This window comes from Oncorhynchus tshawytscha, linkage group LG12, assembly GCF_018296145.1.
Source record: "Oncorhynchus tshawytscha isolate Ot180627B linkage group LG12, Otsh_v2.0, whole genome shotgun sequence".
In the NCBI taxonomy this organism is placed as follows: Eukaryota; Metazoa; Chordata; class Actinopteri; order Salmoniformes; family Salmonidae; genus Oncorhynchus; species Oncorhynchus tshawytscha.
Window position 1 is genome coordinate 65,874,395 of NC_056440.1, and position 18,413 is coordinate 65,892,807.

General features: G+C 46.2%; 1 protein-coding gene across 3 annotated transcripts in view; it reads right to left on the reverse strand.

The window, feature by feature from the left end:
• LOC112264199 (centrosome-associated protein CEP250) overlaps window positions 1-18,413 on the reverse strand; it is a 220,402-nt gene that overhangs the window by 97,980 nt on the left and 104,009 nt on the right. For all 3 annotated transcript variants that reach the window (XM_042330938.1, XM_042330937.1, XM_042330939.1), the window contains exons 8-11: window positions 9,122-9,202; window positions 7,910-7,993; window positions 5,220-5,366; window positions 477-560 (exon numbers count right to left, since the gene is read on the reverse strand). In XM_042330938.1, coding sequence (XP_042186872.1) covers window positions 477-560; window positions 5,220-5,366; window positions 7,910-7,993; window positions 9,122-9,202 — 396 coding nt within the window. The remainder of the gene's footprint in view (window positions 1-476; window positions 561-5,219; window positions 5,367-7,909; window positions 7,994-9,121; window positions 9,203-18,413) is intronic.

Below are 18,413 nucleotides of genomic sequence, written 5' to 3' on the forward strand. Positions count from 1 at the left end.
GTTTCCTGAGTGGGAATCTCTGTCTGTCTGTCTGCCCAGGTTAATGGAGAAGGACTGGGTCTCTGAGAGGAAGAGACCATGGAAAGACACAAACTTGCATACAAGCATGCACACAATCGCATGTACACACACATGTGCACACTCACATTATGTAGGCATGGATATGAGCAGACTCTCAATGGTAATAAACAACATCTTACAGAGACATTATAACAGGCAGAGACTCCAGAGTAACCAGTACTGTAAATGTGAGCATCAAGGTCTCCATTGTCAACAGATATGGACTTAGTTTATGGAAGTCTCCAAGTCTGTGGAGAGATTTTTGTTACGGAGGACAATATGAATCCTGGTGTGAATCAGCGTGTATTGTTGCTGATGATGGACTTTGGATTATGAAAGTGTTTCCACTAGAGTGTGTGTATTGTGTTAGTGGTGGACTCCAGTCACTGTGAACCACGACAGGCACCCAGTCTGACCTCGGCTCCCTGCTCCCGCTTATATCCCATGAGTGCCTCATTTTCTCCCTCCACCTGCACAAGACGCCCTTTGACCTCAGCCAGCTAAGGGGACAAAAGAGACATGATGTCAGAGAGGGAGGAATACTACAGTACTGCAGCGTAAACGAGGTCTACTTGTCTCTGAACAAACACTGGAAAACGGTAAATATATATCCACACTATTCAATGTCTATTCAATACAGCATTTCATTATTTCTTACAGCAACACTGTTACCAAAGCTTCTGTAGAAACTGCAAGAGTGAACTCATACACGGCAAAAGTAAATTGGTCGTGTCATTATATAGCTTAATTAGCCTAATAAATAGGCTACTACACCAGAAAGCGCAATTTGGCCACAGGAGATCATTCGATTCTTCAAATCGCATTGCATACAGTTGGAAGTGCCCGCAATTTGGGCAACGCGCGTTAAATTCCAAATAGATGACTGTTGAGTTGAGACTGTCAGTGAAAAGTAGAGAAGCCCTGCCAGGCATATCGCAATATTTCAAAATACAATTGTGGGAAAACATATTTTGGAAAGCAAATGGCTATTGCCATAGAGAGAAGACAATGAAAACACTCTAATCTGTCTTTTAGTTATTCAAATTGTCATTGAGCGAACAGTAGTCTATCTCATTTGCACCAGCGTAGAGCACCGACCATATCCCGTGGTGAGTGTGCATATTCACTCTTTATCATTGTTGGCTCAGTGCCACTTGAAAGTTTGTTATTCCCTCCCCCAGTTTAGATGGACATCATATTGTGTTTGCGTCTCCCCTTCTCTTAGTGTCACATCCGTCGTAGAAATTAGTGGACCAGGGCACAGCGTGAGTAGAGTTCCACATATTTATTTCAGTGAAACCAAAAACAACAAAGAATAAACGAACGTGCCATTCGTAGCGCACATAGGCACTAAACCAAACAATATCCCACCACTTCAGGACCAAGCAGCGTGCCATGGAGGAAAAGGAGAGCTGGACATGGGAGGAAATAATGAATGGATGCCAGACCCTTCCTTGGCGGGAGTCGCCAAGGAGTATAGGAGGACAGCAACAACACCAGGGTCCGCGGCCACAAAAATTGGGGGGGTCAAACAAGGGGCGGTTGGTCGAGCCGAGGAGAGAGCCAGAGACCGTTGGGGAGTCGATGGAGCAGTGTGAGGAAGGAAATCGGCGAGAGATGTTGGTTAGGTGTATTCTGCAGCGCATCCGCCCTGAAGAGCGCCTCCTCAGCCCGGTACGTCCTGTGCCGGCTCCTCGCACTCACCCTGAAGAGCGTGTCATCAGTCCGGTGAAATGTGTGCCGGCTCCATGCACCAGGCCTCCAGTGTGCCTTCCCAGCCCAGCAAGTCCTGTGCCGGCTCCCCGCACTCGCCCTGAAGAGCGTGTCATCAGTCCGGTGAAACCTGTGCCGGCTCCCCGCACCAGGCCTCCAGTGCACCTCCCCAGTCCGGTATGTCCTGTGCCGGCTCCCCGCACTTGCCCTAAAGAACGTGTCATCAGTCCGGTGAACTCTGTGCCGGCTCCACGCACCAGGCCTCCAGTGCGCATTCCCAGCCCGGTACGTCCTTAGCCGGCTCCCCACACTCGCCCTGAAGAGCGTGTCACCAGCCCTTAGTCCTCAGCGCCGGTGCCCAGTCCAGGCACGGCATCCAATCCCGCTCCATGGCCGGAGCCTTCCTCTGTACCGGTGCTCAGTCCACGCACGGTGTCCAGTCCCTCTCCATGGCCTGAACCTTCCTCTACGCCGGTGCCCAGTTCAGGCACGGTGTCCAGTCCCTCTCCATGGCCTGAACCTTCCTCTACGCCGGTGCCCAGTTCAGGCACGGTGTCCAGTCCCTCTCCATGGCCTGAGCCTTCCTCTACGCCGGTGCCCAGTTCAGGCACGGTGTCCAGTCCCTCTGCATGGCCTGAGCCTTCCTCTACGCCGGTGCCCAGTTCAGGCACGGTGTCCAGTCCCTCTCCATGGCCTGAACCTTCCTCTACGCCGGTGCCCAGTTCAGGCACGGTGTCCAGTCCCTTTCCATGGCCTGAGCCTTCCTCTACGCCGGTGCCCAGTTCAGGCACGGTGTCCAGTCCCTCTCCATGGCCTGAGCCTTCCTCTACGCCGGTGCCCAGTTCAGGCACGGTGTCCAGTCCCTCTCCATGGCCTGAGCCTTCCTCTACGCCGGTGCCCAGTTCAGGCACGGTGTCCAGTTCCGCTCCATGGCCGGAGCCTTCCACTGCGCTGATGCCCAGTCCAGGCACGGCGTCCAGTCCCGCTCCATGGCCGGATCCGCGGTCTGAGCGGAACCTGCCCATCTAGGTTCAGGTTTTGCAGTCGGAGTCCGCACCATTGGGGAGGGGGACGTGACTAGGGAGTTTTCTAGTTGTAATTTTCTATGTTGGTGTGAGTATGGTTCCCAATTGGAGGCAGCTGATGATCGTTGCCTCTAATTGGGGATCATACTTAGTGTGGTCCGTTTCCCACCTGCGTTGTAGGATATTGTTTGGTTTGGATATTGTTTGGTGCCTATGTGCGCTACGAATGGCACGTTAATTTATTCTTTGTTGTTTTTAGTTTCACTGAAATAAATATGAGGAACTCTACTCACGCTGCGCCTTGGTCCACTCATTTCTACGACGGATGTGACACATAGGCCTATTATATTGATCAGACAACATCGTTTTTAATTATCTGTTTGCATTTTTTATGGTAAAAATGTGATTCCCCAAACTTAAAACTCACGTGCCGCCTATGAGTGAACTTCTTTCAGGTTAGGCAGAAGCTTGTATGACTGATATGGACAGGGACCAGAGTCACCACATTAAAATCTATTCAATCTCGGGAGAAAGGACAGTGACACGTCATTATGGAGAGTAGAAAATAGCCTTTAAATTAAAAGGTGGGTGACACAGCGGTGATAATGACTATCTGAGTCATGGAGGGCCTGGAATGAAACACACAGGGAGTAAGGACAGGATAGGACAAGACAGTTGATTAGTTCATCATTAATGGACACTGATAGCACATGGAGGAAATAGGCTGGTAGTGACCTTAGCATAATGCCCAATTGGTGTCCGGAGCACTTGGATCTTAATACACAGCATCCATTAATTGGACATAACTGATGTAAACATCCGTTCTAGCCATGAATGTACAGTTACAGGAGGCTACAGAATATACTAATACTATGAAGGAAAAGAAACTGACTTGTTCATTTTATTCCATATAGATAGAAGGGGGAGATAAAGGCAGAGAGCTCAGGGAATGGTGCAGTCATTGATAGAGTGACAAGTGTGAATGAGATCCCATCAGGCATGTAGAGCAGATCGCTGCTGTGGATCCCTCCAGCTCAAGGCAGAGAGTCTGCCTAGAGACCTAGCGACAGGTGACACAGGCGCTGACAGCCAGCACTGGCTCTGAATATGATTGGTTTGCCGTTCTCTCCAGGAGGGGAGGCCAGCAACAGCTAGAGATCTCCTTCAGCTGACCACATCTCCTTCAGCTGACCACAACACTGACCTTTTCTTTTACCAGAATGTATAACTGTTTAAGTATCTAACTACTCAGGCCTCCCGGGTGGTGCAGTGGTCTAAGGCACTGCATCGCAGTGCTAGCTGTGCCACTAGAGATACTGGTTCGAGCCGTGCGCAATACACGCTGACACGGTCGCCAGGTGTATGGTGTTTCCTCCGACACATTGGTGCGGCGAGCTTACGGGGTAAGCGGGCAGTGTGAAGAAGCAGTGCGGCTTGGCTGGGTTGTGTTTCAGGGGACACACGGCTCTCGACCTTCATCTTTCCCGAGTCCGTACGGGAGTTGCAGTGATGAGACAAGACTGTAACTACCAATTGGATACCACGAAATTGGGGCAAAAAAGGGGTAAAAAAAATAATAATAATAAAAAAGTATCTAACTACTGTATATTTATGGATGTCAATTTTTCTACATCTACGTCTGTCTGGTCTGCCTTATTGTGTGCATGTCTGACTATCTACCCGTCTGTCTGTGTGTGTCTGTCTGTCAGTCTGTTGTTGACAGAGGCTCCTCATCCCCCCAGTTCTCTGTAGTAAACAATATAGTCATCCTGCTCTGACTCATGTTTATTGGCCTGCCAGTTAGACTGTAGAGAGGTGGTCTGGGCCAGAGGCAGAGAGGGCCAGCTGCTCAGCACATGTTCCCACGCCACGACCCAGCATCAGATAGCACAACTGTACTAATGGAACCAATACAGGGCTGTCCCGCTATGGCACTTTGGTCCATAAGACAGGATGTTGTGCCTCCATCAACATGGAAGATTATCGCCCATTATGATGCTATTGGATCATTGTGCAGATTTAACCTAGGCCTACGTACCCTGACTATGTAGTTTTGCTAGAAAGTGAGACATCTTCAAGTTTCTAAAGGATGAGTTATTTTATGGTCAACAGATAAGCTCCTCTATAAGATGACAAACTTTCACAGTTTAGATAATTTGGCAACAGATGGTTATGATGCTTTCTATACAAAACACATTTAAATGATAAAGACACAAGAAAGTGGACACCACCTGTATGATGAGTTATTCTACATTTGGATTAGATTCCTGGGGGTAAATTGGTTGGTTCTAGACCGTGCACTAGTGAACCGACACCCAACACACACGTTCAAAGAACTGTAGACACAAAGCATCATGGCTGAACAAGAGCTAACAGAGAGAGGAGGCCTGAGAAGCCTGAGACTGGCGGTGAGTTCTCTACCTGAGTGTGGAGCTCCTCTGCCTGCTGTGTCTGGGTCTGCAGGTCCCTCTGCTGCTGCTCTCTTCGGCTGTGTCCCCTCTGGAGCTCCAGGTGGCTCTCCTGTAGCTCCGTCTGCAGCTGAGAGATCCTCTGCCCATGGACATCCAGCTATCGAACCACAAAAGAAGGCAGGGCGGCAGAGGAGGAGAAAATCAATCCAGTACAAAGAGCCTCTCCTCTCCTTTCGTCTTGGCTCTGCCTGCCTGTCTATCTGAGACATGGCTACATCACGGATCCCAGATCAGAACCACCAGCTGCCCAAGTCCAGACACCCTGAGTCCCAGGACTGCTCTCCCAACACCAGCCCTGACATCCGCCTCAAACCGCCTGCCTCTGATGAATAAGAAAGCGCCTGGATTAATTAAATAAGAGCAAAAAATCTATCTGACGAATTCAACCTACCGTATTGAAATGGTTGCCATTTATGCATTGTCCAAACCCAAAACGAGTACTGATGGTGAGAGATTGTCCAGTTCTTATTCTGAACAATAACAGTGGGTCAATGATGGGTCAATAAAGAATAATCACCATGGAACTAATCTGAATGTCTGATCTTAACTAATCAAATACCTTTTCAATTTTAACGTTATCATCTCCTAGAAGCGGGGGTTTGCGTCAGTGAGTGTCAACACACACGATAACAGACTGCATGTATGTTTACATATAAATACTACAACGTTACTCATATGCAGTTAATGCATTGACAACCAACTGCTGAAGTGTCATTAAACAAAGAAAAATGAAATAATCATTATAATATGAGAAACAGTAGAATTCATCATATAATGTAAAACAACTTAGAACAGCATAACAACTAATAACAACATTTGAAATCATTGTAATAATCACTGGACAGGATTCCTAGAACCTAAAAGGCTTCACTCGGCTGTCCCCATAGGAGAACCCTTTGAATAACCTTTTTTGGTTCCTGGTAGAACCCTTTTGGGTTCCATGAAGAACCCTTTCCACAGAGGGTTCTACCTGAAACCAAAAAAGGATTCTACCTGGAACCAAAGAGGGTTCTCCTATGGGGACAGCTGAAGAAACCTTTTTTCTAAGAATGTCTAGTGTTTTTACCATCAACATGTAACCAAACAAACTACTGGACCAGTGAGGGATCCCACTGATCCCGGTCTGACACCTGCAGAAGGCTGGCCAGTGGGCTGGCCCGGCACGCCAACACAGCACTAACTCTAATAAACTACCTCTAATTAACACAACACAGTCACCTGCTAAATCATATTAGAGAGAGAGAGGGAGAAGGGAGGGAAGGGAGGGAGGAGGGAAAGTAGGGAGAGTGGGATAGAAAGAGAGAGAGGAGCGAAAGGAAAGACCCATGCAGGTGCTGGTCTAGTTGGTCAGAGACAGAGACATAGTCTTGTTTCTGTATGTGAGATGGTGATGGTGGTAGCTAATCACAACAGCAGCAAGAGGAGGAGGAAAGGAAAACAGACAAGATGGAGTCCCAGACGACTCCCAGGACGACCCATTAATCAAACATCTGCATACAGGCTGAGAGATAATCCACAAATCCGCCCAGAACAGGACCCGCGCGGGCGTTTCTCCCCTTCTTTCTCTGTTGAAAAGCATCATGGCTGCCTCCACCTATCTCCCTCTTGGAAAGCCTGATGAGGTGACTGCTGCTTATTCCTCAATTAGAAAGTAGCAATGAAATAGGAATCGTTTCCACGGAATCCCACCAAAAACCTGGCTCATCCCTTTAGCTCTCTCTTTCTGTGTGCGATCCACGCCGATAACCCTGCTCTTGCTTTCTTTCCCTCACAATCGCTCCCTCTCTCTATTCTCCCCTCCTAAACTGATCAATACTTCATTTAAATCATGACATTAGCACACTACAACTGGAGAAAAACAGAGAGTAGGAACACAAAATGCGCTTCGTATGTTAAGCAGATAACAGATAACAGTATATTTTTTTGGAGGGGGGTAAAAGTTTAAATAACAAGAAGTAAAAACAAAAGGTAGAAATGTATGCAAGTGCGCGGGGCTGTAGCACTGTTATGATTTGAGCTCCCGAGCCTCACACTGATCAATAGCACATTTAAATCCCAGACAGAGGGGCACTATCATCACATCAGAGGAAAAGAGAAACACGCTTCCTAATTATCATGTCAAATAACCAACGCTGCGGATGCCCTAGTTAGACGGTGCTGATAGAGACATATTTCATATTTATTCAAGCAGAAATCTTTAATATTTTCCATTTGGACCTGAATGAGTAATACCGTTATATATATGCACTCTCACACATTTATCTATTCACGTAATTCACAATGAATCCAATCAATAGTGCCCTCCCCACAGCCGGCTTCCTGGTCATATACGTCTGCGTAGGATCACATAATAAACTGTTCAGAATGCCAAAACGAGCCCATCTGATTTCCTGCCGCTGATTGGAATAGCTGGCGCTGCAAATGACTGGACTAGTAACCGAAAGGTTGCAAGTTCGAATCCCCGAGCTGACAAGGTAAAAATCTGTCGTTCTGCCCCTGAACAGGCAGTTAACCCACTGTTCCTAGGCCGTCATTGAAAATAAGAATTTGTTCTTAACTGACTTGCCTAGTAAAATAAAGGTAAAATAAAATAAAATAAATAATCTTGGTGCTGGTCATTAATCCTAGCTGGATATTTACCTGAGCAGACTGGGAGTCACGGGCCTGGTGGGAGAGCAGCACATCTCGCCGGAGCCTCTGGATGGTTGCGTCCCGACATGATAACTGGGGTGGAGCCAGCCCAACGGGTCAGGTTTTACCCATCCCGAACGTGGGTGAACAGAGGAGAGGAGAGAGGGGCAGAGTGTGAACCCAACACTAGGCGTGAGGTGGGATAGAGAGAGGCAAAGCCAGACGATCGCTCAGAGAACATGCACTTACATATAGCCTGGTGCCAATGTCAACCAATGAGCAATTAGGCAGACAAGACTAACGCTATTGATCGTGGGTTCTAGCTTTTTTATCCAGGGCTAACTAGGCTGCCTGAGGTTGTGTGACGGCTGCTGTGGCTGCAAACTGGGAGGGGAGGGTGGGATGGAGGAAGGTGGAGGGCGACGGACAGGGTAGGGCAGGTCCTTCTCTCCCCAGGCCTTGAGCTCTGAGTTGGGGACTGGTCATTACCATTTAGCCTGCTATTGATCTGCCTGCTAAATAAGCCTGGACCCCATGCAGTCACACACAGCTACACACACACAATCCTAGAGACACATACTCAAACACACACACAATCCCAGAGACACATACTCAAACACACACACAATCCCAGAGACACATACTCAAATACACACACAATCCCAGAGACACATACTCAAATACACACACAATCACAGAGACACATACTCAAACACACACAATCCCAGAGACACATACTCAAACACACACAATCCCAGAGACACATACTCAAATACACACACAATCCCAGAGACACATACTCAAACACACACAATCCCAGAGACACATACTCAAACACACACAATACCAGAGACACATACTCAAATACACACACAATCCCAGAGACACATACTCAAATACACACACAATCCTAGAGACACATACTCAAATACACACACAATCCCAGAGACACATACAAACACACACACAATCACAGAGAGACATACTCAAACACACACAATCCCAGAGACACCATGGCACCACAATAACATTACTAGTAATTCATCAATAGTTAAGGGTCTGGTTTCCAATCAACAGGTTATTGGACAACATCAGTACAATGGAAAGACTAGATTACTTCATGGTGTACATTGCATTTTGGTCATGTATGGGGGACACTGGGACTTTATTGGGTGATTATTGCTACATTACAGTAGCTATTGACTTGATGGGTGTGACTACCTCAGTCTTCAGCAATTCTCTGCCCCTCTGTTCTGTAAGATGTGGGACTGGACTGGATCCTGTCGGGTCAGTAGTACTCCCCTAGAAAATATTGAACAGAATATGGTTGTTGTGACTTCAGATTGGGTGGTTCGATCCCTGAATGCTGAAAGTCGTGGTATATCAAACCGTATAACACGGGTATGACAACAAATTATTTTTACTGCTCTAATTACATTGGTAACCAGTATATAATATAATATAATAGCAATAAGACACCTTGGGGGTTTGTGGTATATGGCCAATATACCACGGCTAAGGGCTGTATCCAGGCACTCCGCGTTGCGTTGTGCATAAGAAGAGCCCTTAGCCGTTATATACTGGCCATATACCACACTCCTTCGGGTCTTATTGCGTAATAATAACACCAGTCTTACCATATCAGGACTGACAAATACTCAGTAGCACATGACAGACAGACAGACAGACAGACAGACAGACAGACAGACAGACAGACAGACAGACAGACAGACAGACAGACAGACAGACAGACAGACAGAAGACAGACAGACAGACAGACAGACAGAGAGACAGACAGACAGACAGACAGACAGACAGAACAGACAGACAAAGACAGACAGACAGACAGAGGACAGAAGACAGACAGGGACAGACAGACAGAGAGGGACAGACAGACAGACAGACAGACAGACAGACAGACAGACAGACAGACAGACAGACAGACAGACAGACAGACAGACAGACAGACAGACAGACAGACAGACAGACAGACTGTGTGGTTTGGACAGCCAGTGGATGGCTGAGAAGGACGACAGTTAAACAGAGACAGAGAGTACTGCCTGGTGCTGGAAAACCCATCTTCCAGTCAGACAATGAGTAACCGGGAAACATGTATTTTATGAGCATTCCTTCATTGTAAAGACAGAAAGTTAAGTTGAGTTCATGAAAGCTGGCGGGGATCGTGATGGGGACACCTGATCTGCTCTCCATGCTGGAGACGTTTGCCTCCACATTAGCGTCTACAGTGTGGAGCCCAGTTAGCTAATGCTGAGAGCCTTTAACCCTGTTTACAATGCACCCCCACCACCCACCCCACCCGGTTCTCAGCCTCCACTTCTACATCCTCAATTATATCCTAACCACCAACTACCAAGGACATTCTCTCAGCTAGCACACAATCACGGGCCGTCGCCTTCAGATTCTCAGTGCATTAGAGATGTGTGGAAAGCACATTAGGACCTCTGCTATTTTACAAGAATGTGGAGAATCTGCTGTCCTTGGTCATTTATACACAACTAGCTGCTTTCACACAGATGAGATGGTACACACTATTTAGTATGAGCAGTGTGATGTTCGAGATGCATAGACATGAGGAAATGAATGAACAACCAATCATACTGTTGTTTATTTTTTTCTTCCTGTGGCATCTTTTCTGCAAACCATCCTTTGGTGTGTGTTTGAAAATCAACCCTGATATTCCAGAGAGTCAAAAAAAAGTCTCTCAGAGGTGATTGCTCATTCCTCACAGCTTCAAACAGCACTGCATCAGAAGGACACCTTTAATATTCAGACTTTTCACGTCACTCTAGGCTAAATCCCTAGCAACCACCATAGCAACACCCTCTGAGTTGGACGTGAAATGCATGGCAAGTTCCCTCCTGCCACCAGGCAGAGACGGGGGAAAGAGAAGAAAAAAGAGAGAGACGGATATGCCTCAAAGAACTGAATTAAAGCATAGATGAGAAACAGACACACAGGGACAAACCAGACGAATACCCATACCAATAATCTCACATGCATGTCTGTGTGACATACGCTACACAGAACACAGTGGAGGCTGATAAACACAGTCTAGACAACAGTAGGGTAATACATGTAAAAACATGAAAACAGATCGTTTATTTGCCAAAAGACATATACTCTCAAATATAAATTCTCATTTTGGCAATAGATCGTCCTACGTCGTCTCTCCTCCGGTGACCCTGAAACCGATAAGTGGTCGAGGAGTGTGTCATTTCATTAGTAGGCAAACGGAAATGTCCTGCCCTCCTCGATAGTCACCTTTCATCGAGGATACTCGTGTATCCTACCTCGGTATGTTTTGTAATCTGCCACACCCCCTCCCTTTGAATCAGCTTTAAAACAATATAGTACTTAATGCTTTATTTATCAAATGTATTACATAACTAACTCAATTTCTTTTGATCACTTTACACATTTATCCACCCCTGTAAACATCATTTGCCTATTGACACATGAGTGGAGAAGGACCATCTCATTTCACACAAACGCATTTCAATCCCCGTTCACTTTCCTCACCGACTCTCCTCGATTACCTTTGACCTTTGTCAAAAAGAGGCGAGAGAGGACGGAGGAGAGAGGACGCAGGAGATGAGGAAATCTAATTGACAAAAGGTCATAGGCTAGTTAAAATGTATTTTTCAGGTTCTCCTCCTGCAAGGGACAACAACATCATCTCTGTCTCATTTGGACCGAGCTGGGAATAGCTGGAGTGTGTAACAAATATCTGTTTTATTGTCACATACACCGGATAGGTGCAGTGAAACGGGTTGTTTTACAGGGGTTTAAGGGTTATGTGCCTTGCTCAAGGGCACATAGACAGATCACCTCGTCGGCTCAGGGATGTGAACCGGCGACCTTTCGGTTACTGACCCAAAGCTCTTAACTGCTGGGCTACCTGCCGCCCCAGGTGTGTGTGTGTGCCATCAGTCATGGGTGGGGTGTGGGAGGGGCAAAGCAGATGGGCCGCCCCCGCCCATAGACACTTCCTGTATCACAGTAATGACCTCCAAGTGAGCCTCTTCCATCGAAATTTTTAGGTCCCCCCCGCATCTGGTTTCCTAGTCTCTAGGATTCTAGCTCTCAGAAGCTGATGAGTTCAGTCAAACTTCATTAAGTTTATAGGCGCAGCCCAGCGGTCCCTGGTGGCACTCTACACAGAACAAGCCCTTCGTCTGGCAGAGAGTGATGGGGCTGCTCTGCCTGAGAGAGGCCCTTTACTGCCTCAGCTCACAGGTGGAGGGGAGACTCTTTATCCCCCCGCCTCTGTCTCTATCTTTCTCAGTCCTCTCTGTCTCACCGCACTCCTCTCTGTCTCCCCCTCTCTGTCTCTATACATCTCATTCCTCTGCGTCACTCTCTGACGACCCCTCTCCCTCTATCTGTCTCTCTCACTACCCTCACTCCTTCTCAATCTTTCTCTCGATATCTCCCTGTCTCCCTTCTTATTCTCCCTGCCTTTCTCTCTGGGGGTGGCCTGGGTGAGGAGTCCACAGTACTGCTCATCATTCTCCACTTCAGCAGTAATACATGCAGGACAATAGTACATTTATGAATGTATTCATGTGAGCTGGGCACCATCTCGGTCTCCAGCAGCTGTCATGTCCACAGAGAGCAGAGGTGCTGGTTCTCCTCCATACAGGGTGGACTGACAAACTAAGCCCTGGACAGACCAACCCGGGTCCCCAACCAAATACTGACCAAATACTGACCAATACTAACCAACTAACCAGACCCCAACAGAGAGAGAAAACTATTATAGTCTTCACTTCCCCAAGACTTTATATTACCCAAAGATGTGCAACAGCTTCACAGTCCACCACCCCAACTATTCCATCCGACCTGGGTAGAGGCTCACTGGGGAGGGAGAGGGGAGGAAGAAGATGGGCCAGAAAGTAAGAGGTGTCCTTTAAAGGGCCCGGTGGGGAAAGGTAAACCTGGACCCATCCAGTGAGTATTTATTGCGAGTCGGGGCAGACACACACTCGCTTAGGTGCTCTGAGTAGCTATTAAACAAGTCTGGGGCTGACCTCTGGTTTTAAGCGGCCGTGTGTCTGACAGCCCAGGCTGCGAAGGCCGCCATAAATGGATTTCTTAAAGTTTCATTCAGGAAAATAAAAAAGGCTGTAGTGTGCAGGAGGGTGATTCAGAAGCAGGGCTGCGTGAGAGAACAGTGTTTCTATCCCACGCTGGGCTAGACTCGGCTGCCTGAGTGGTTCTCTCTCCACAATACAGAGGAATACTGGAGGAGCAGGAACCCAAGTAGAAACACGCTTTATCCAAATAGAATGCAAGAGCCGGGAAAGGGTTTCTGTAAAAAGTGTTTTTACTTTCTCTTTTGTGAGCGGAGTGGAATAGAAAATGATCGGCCACATGTGTGTATACCCAGGCCATTAAAACACTACATCCCTCCTCAGACACAAATGTCTGCAGCAGCTGCTACGACCGAGAGGCTGCCTGCCTGTTCAATTCATTTCAGCACAGACACAATGTGGCCATACTGCTGTAAAACTCACAGATAAAAAGCGCTGTAAATTTAAAAATCTGAAAACACGCTTAGGCCATTCCCTTTAGCCTTTGAAGTGACAGAGGCTTTATGTGGGGAGAGGGGCTGAGGCTGGCTCAAAGGCAGGCCCTGAATCAGCTAGATTGCATGCAATGTTAAGTGCAATTAATGAACCCCACAAAGGAGGATTATGCTGACAGAATTATTCTGAACAACAATGCAGCACCCGCTGCCAATTACACACCAGCAGGACCTCAGAGCTCCTCTTCTGCTGGACTGCAGATTAGCATTATGCACACACACAACAACAAAAACACAAACACACATCCAAATTACATACATTGGATTTGCTGAGCTGATTCCCTGCTGTTTCAGTTTCTTTATCCTTCCTGCCACAGGTACACTAACAGTAAACTAAATGTATCCCATCTCTAATTCTTCCACCACATCACTAGTTTCTCTATCCCATCTCTAATTCTTCCACCACATCACTAGTTTCTCTATCCCATCTCTAATTCTTCCACCACATCACTAGTTCCTCTATCCCATCTCTACTTCTTCCACCACATCACTAGTTCCTCTATCCCATCTCTAGTTTCTCTATCCCATCTCTAGTTTCTCTATCCCATCTCTAGTTTCTCTATCCCATCTCTACTTCTTCCACCACATCACTAGTTCCTCTATCCCATCTCTACTTTTCCACCCCACATCACTAGTTCCTCTATCCCATCTCTAGTTTCTCTATCCCATCTCTAGTTTCTCTATCCCATCTCTACTTTCTCCACCCCATCTCTAGTTTCTCTATCCCATCTCTAGTTTCTCTATCCCATCTCTAGTTTCTCTATCCCATCTCTAGTTTCTCTATCCCATCTCTACTTTCTCCACCCCACCTCTAGTTTCTCTATCCCATCTCTAGTTTCTCTATCCCATCTCTAGTTTCTCTATCCCATCTCTAGTTTCTCCACCCCACCTCTAGTTTCTCTATCCCATCTCTAGTTTCTCTATCCCATCTCTAGTTTCTCTATCCCATCTCTACTTTCTCCACCCCACCTCTAGTTTCTCTATCCCATCTCTAGTTTCTCTATCCCATCTCTAGTTTCTCTATCCCATCTCTAGTTTCTCTATCCCATCTCTAGTTTCTCTATCCCATCTCTAGTTTCTCCATCCCATCTCTAGTTTCTCTATCCCATCTCTAGTTTCTCTATCCCATCTCTAGTTTCTCTATCCCATCTCTAGTTTCTCTATCCCATCTCTAGTTTCTCTATCCCATCTCTAGTTTCTCTATCCCATCTCTAGTTCCTCTATCCCATCTCTAGTTCCTCTATCCCATCTCTAGTTTCTCTATCCCATCTCTAGTTTCTCCACCCCACCTCTAGTTTCTCTACCCCATCTCTAGTTCCTCTATCCCATCTCTACTTTCTCCACCCCAACCTCTAGTTTCTCTATCCCATCTCTAGTTCCTCTATCCCATCTCTAGTTTCTCTATCCCATCTCTAGTTTCTCTATCCCATCTCTGGTTTCTCTATCCCATCTCTAGTTTCTCTATCCCATCTCTAGTTTCTCTATCCCATCTCTGGTTTCTCTATCCCATCTCTAGTTTCTCTATCCCATCTCTAATTTCTCCACCCCACCTCTAGTTTCTCTATCCCATCTCTAGTTCCTCCATCCCATCTCTACTTTCTCCACCCCATCTCTACTTTCTCCACCCCATCTCTAGTTTCTCTATCCCATCTCTACTTCCTCCACCCCATCTCTACTTCCTCCACCCCATCTCTAGTTTCTCTATCCCCTCTCTACTTCCTGTCATCCATATCTACTTACTCTACCCCCCTCTAGTTTCTCTATCCCATCTCTACTATCTCTGACTAGCTCATCCAAAGCCTTCTGTCATTTAGAATACAGCGCTTGTAACTCAATCAGCCTCTTGAACTTTGTAAAATGCTGGAAATGTTGATATTGCATTGCTGTTTGGTCTTAAGCTCCTGACAAGGATCTCAAACAGTCTGCAGTTGAATCAGAGCTGTCTGGCATTTCTTGAGGCAGTGCTAAATCAAATTAGCCAAAGCAATGTTAATTCGGAGCAGCATTTCATTAAAAAGGAAAAGGTAATCAGTGCCAAAGACTCCATGTCCTTCTGACTAATCTAATAATGCTGCATTTGTTTGCTTTAATCATGTTTAACGATTAAGAGGCTAAATCATGTAGACAGAGGGATCTCATAATCTGCCTGTCATGGCCGCCTCCCGATTTCCTGCCATTCGTCACAGCACGGACGGCATATCAACCTCCAGCAGAGAGAGAGAGAGAGAGTAGAAACTTGTGAGGTGCACCAGCACCAGCTCAGGGATGGCCAGAGCAGGTCTTCAGGGAACCAGGGGGGTTTCCAAGTATCACTTTACTTCACAGAGCTGCATTACTGAACTGGAGCCACTGGGAAGTCTGGGCCCAAAATACCTACAGAAGCAGTTTTTATTTATGGAATTGAGTTTGGAATGCTTGGATGTGTTGGCAGCCATATTGCTGCTGTTTGTAGTTATTTTTAAAGTAGATTCTGCTATATGAAACAAGAATTTATGATGCATATTTAGTTACGTGTGACTGCAAAAACAGAGAACATCACTGAATAAGGGATAGGCCGAGCTAAGAAAACACTTAATTCGCAATCACTTTATTAAATTTGGGGGAAAAACTACTTAAAAAAAGAAAAATAACTCATTCCTTATCAGTGGGTGTGATCACTTGAATGGAATCAATCAATCGCGTTCCGCTCGGCTTTGCTCTTCTTTGCTCCTCGTTTCCAAATCCAATCTCTTCTGTGTCATCTCAGCGCACATTTATAAGGGCCAGGGCTCTTGATTATCTCCCTCCTTCTCTGGCGCACCCCGCCACCACATGCTCCAATGTATTAAATTAAATGAGGTGTCTGTCCACGTCACCCCCTCTCCCACCTCCCCCTCTCTCTCTGCTGGTAATCAGGGGAGAGGGCCCCTCCCAGTCCTGCTTTGTGCCAGCGGAGGCTGCATAAATTAGCATTAATCAGGACCTGCAGGGAACAGCTAGCGGGAGCCAGACGTCCCTCACAGAGAAGGAGAGAGAGAAGGAGAAAGAGAGAGAGAGAAGGAGGGAGGGCTCAGCACACACCCCAGTCACAAACAAAAGGTTACACCTCTCCTTCCAACGGCACTGTCTCTGTCCAGTCCTCGCTCTCTCTCCCCCTGCTTTCCTGTCCTCCGTCCCATCCCAAGTATTTCCACTGTCTTATCTCCCACAGACAGGCGAGACAAATGCTTTAAAGAGTGAAAAAGTGCCGGCCTGGGCTCTGGCACCAGATAAATCATAGATGAGCTTGTGTGAACACTGTTAACATAATCCCACCATTCAAGATCACAAATACTGCAGGGTGCTAACTCATGTGTTCTTTATCAAATATCGATGCATACATAATTATATACGTATATGTGTGCAGATGGTGGTGTCTATACGTTTCTGTGGTGGTGAAAGAGAGAGAGAGAAACAGAGATAGAGAGTATGATTGCACATATGAATTAATCAACGCAAATGTAAAGCCAAGCATACTATTTTCCTCCTTCTGCTTTGGACCTGTGCAATTTAGAATATGTGTGTGCGTGTTTTTATATGTATGCAATGCATACGAGTGTGTATCACGTGTGTATAGTATACCCTTGATTGTGAGTGAGTATGAAGGACTTTCAGTAGAAGATACCAATATTGTTGCCGTTCCCCCCCTTCTCTGCCCTGCTCCCCTGTGATCACCAGTCATAGCGAAGGCAATTACTGCAAAACTCATTGCATCACTTCATTCTTTTGCGCCCTAACTTGAATTGCTTAATGCATCCTTTACTGCCGCACTGCTCCCCTCCCCACTCCCCCGTCTATCCTCCCCCCTCCCTTTCCCTTCTCCTCCGCCCCCTCCCTCCCTTTCTCAACTCATCCTCCGCCACTTCATTTACTGCTGAGTCCTTCTGGTAATTAAAGCTGAACTTAGACATAAACCTAGAGATCGAATCCACCACTCCATACTGTGCTGTATGTAGGCTCTTAAATAGCATTCCCATAATGTATTATACAAATCAAATCAAATGTTATTTGTCACATACACATGGTTGGCAGATGTTAATGCAAGTGTAGCGAAATGCTTGTGCTTCTAGTTCCGACAATGCAGTAATAACCAACGAGTAATCTAACCTAACAATTCCAAAACTACTACCTTATACACACAAGTGTAAAGGGATAAAGAATATGTACATAAAGATATATGAATGAGTGATGGTACAGAACGGCATAGGCAAGATGCAGTAGATGGTATAGAGTACAGTATATACATATGAGATGAGTAATGTAGGGTATATAAACATAAAGTGGCATAGTTTAAAGTGGCTAGTGATACATGTATTACATAAAGATGGCAAGATGCAGTAGATGATATCATATCGTATACTGTATGGATATAATGCTAAAGCTGGAAAACAGGTAGAGTTGCTAGGTAAGGTATATACTAATGTACAGAGTGTGCTTGTTAGTGTGCATGCGTTTGTTTTCTTGTTTGTGTGTGTGTGTGAGTGAGTGCATTCTTAGGTGTGTGTATTTGTGTGAGACTGTTTGATATGCCCACGTTTCTCTTTCAAATGTGCCAACAAAAAAAGAGGGCATCGCTGTATGCCAGAAGAAAAATGAGCCACATTGATTCAAATCACCCAATCCTCCTAAAACCCAAACTCCCCACTGAGATTCCCAAAATACTCTCAGAGCAGAGCAAAACAAATATCATTAAAGCAGTGGCAGGAAGGGAATACAAATAAGAACTACTACATAAACCCTGATATATTCCACATAGTCTGACTCTATGTAGACACCCAGTGCACTGCAGTATTCTGAGGTATTCGCCACATGGGGACATGGCTTTCAAGAGAATCAGGTCTTAATCGAGCCATGGTGGAATCACATGACTAAGGTAGGTGAAATCCA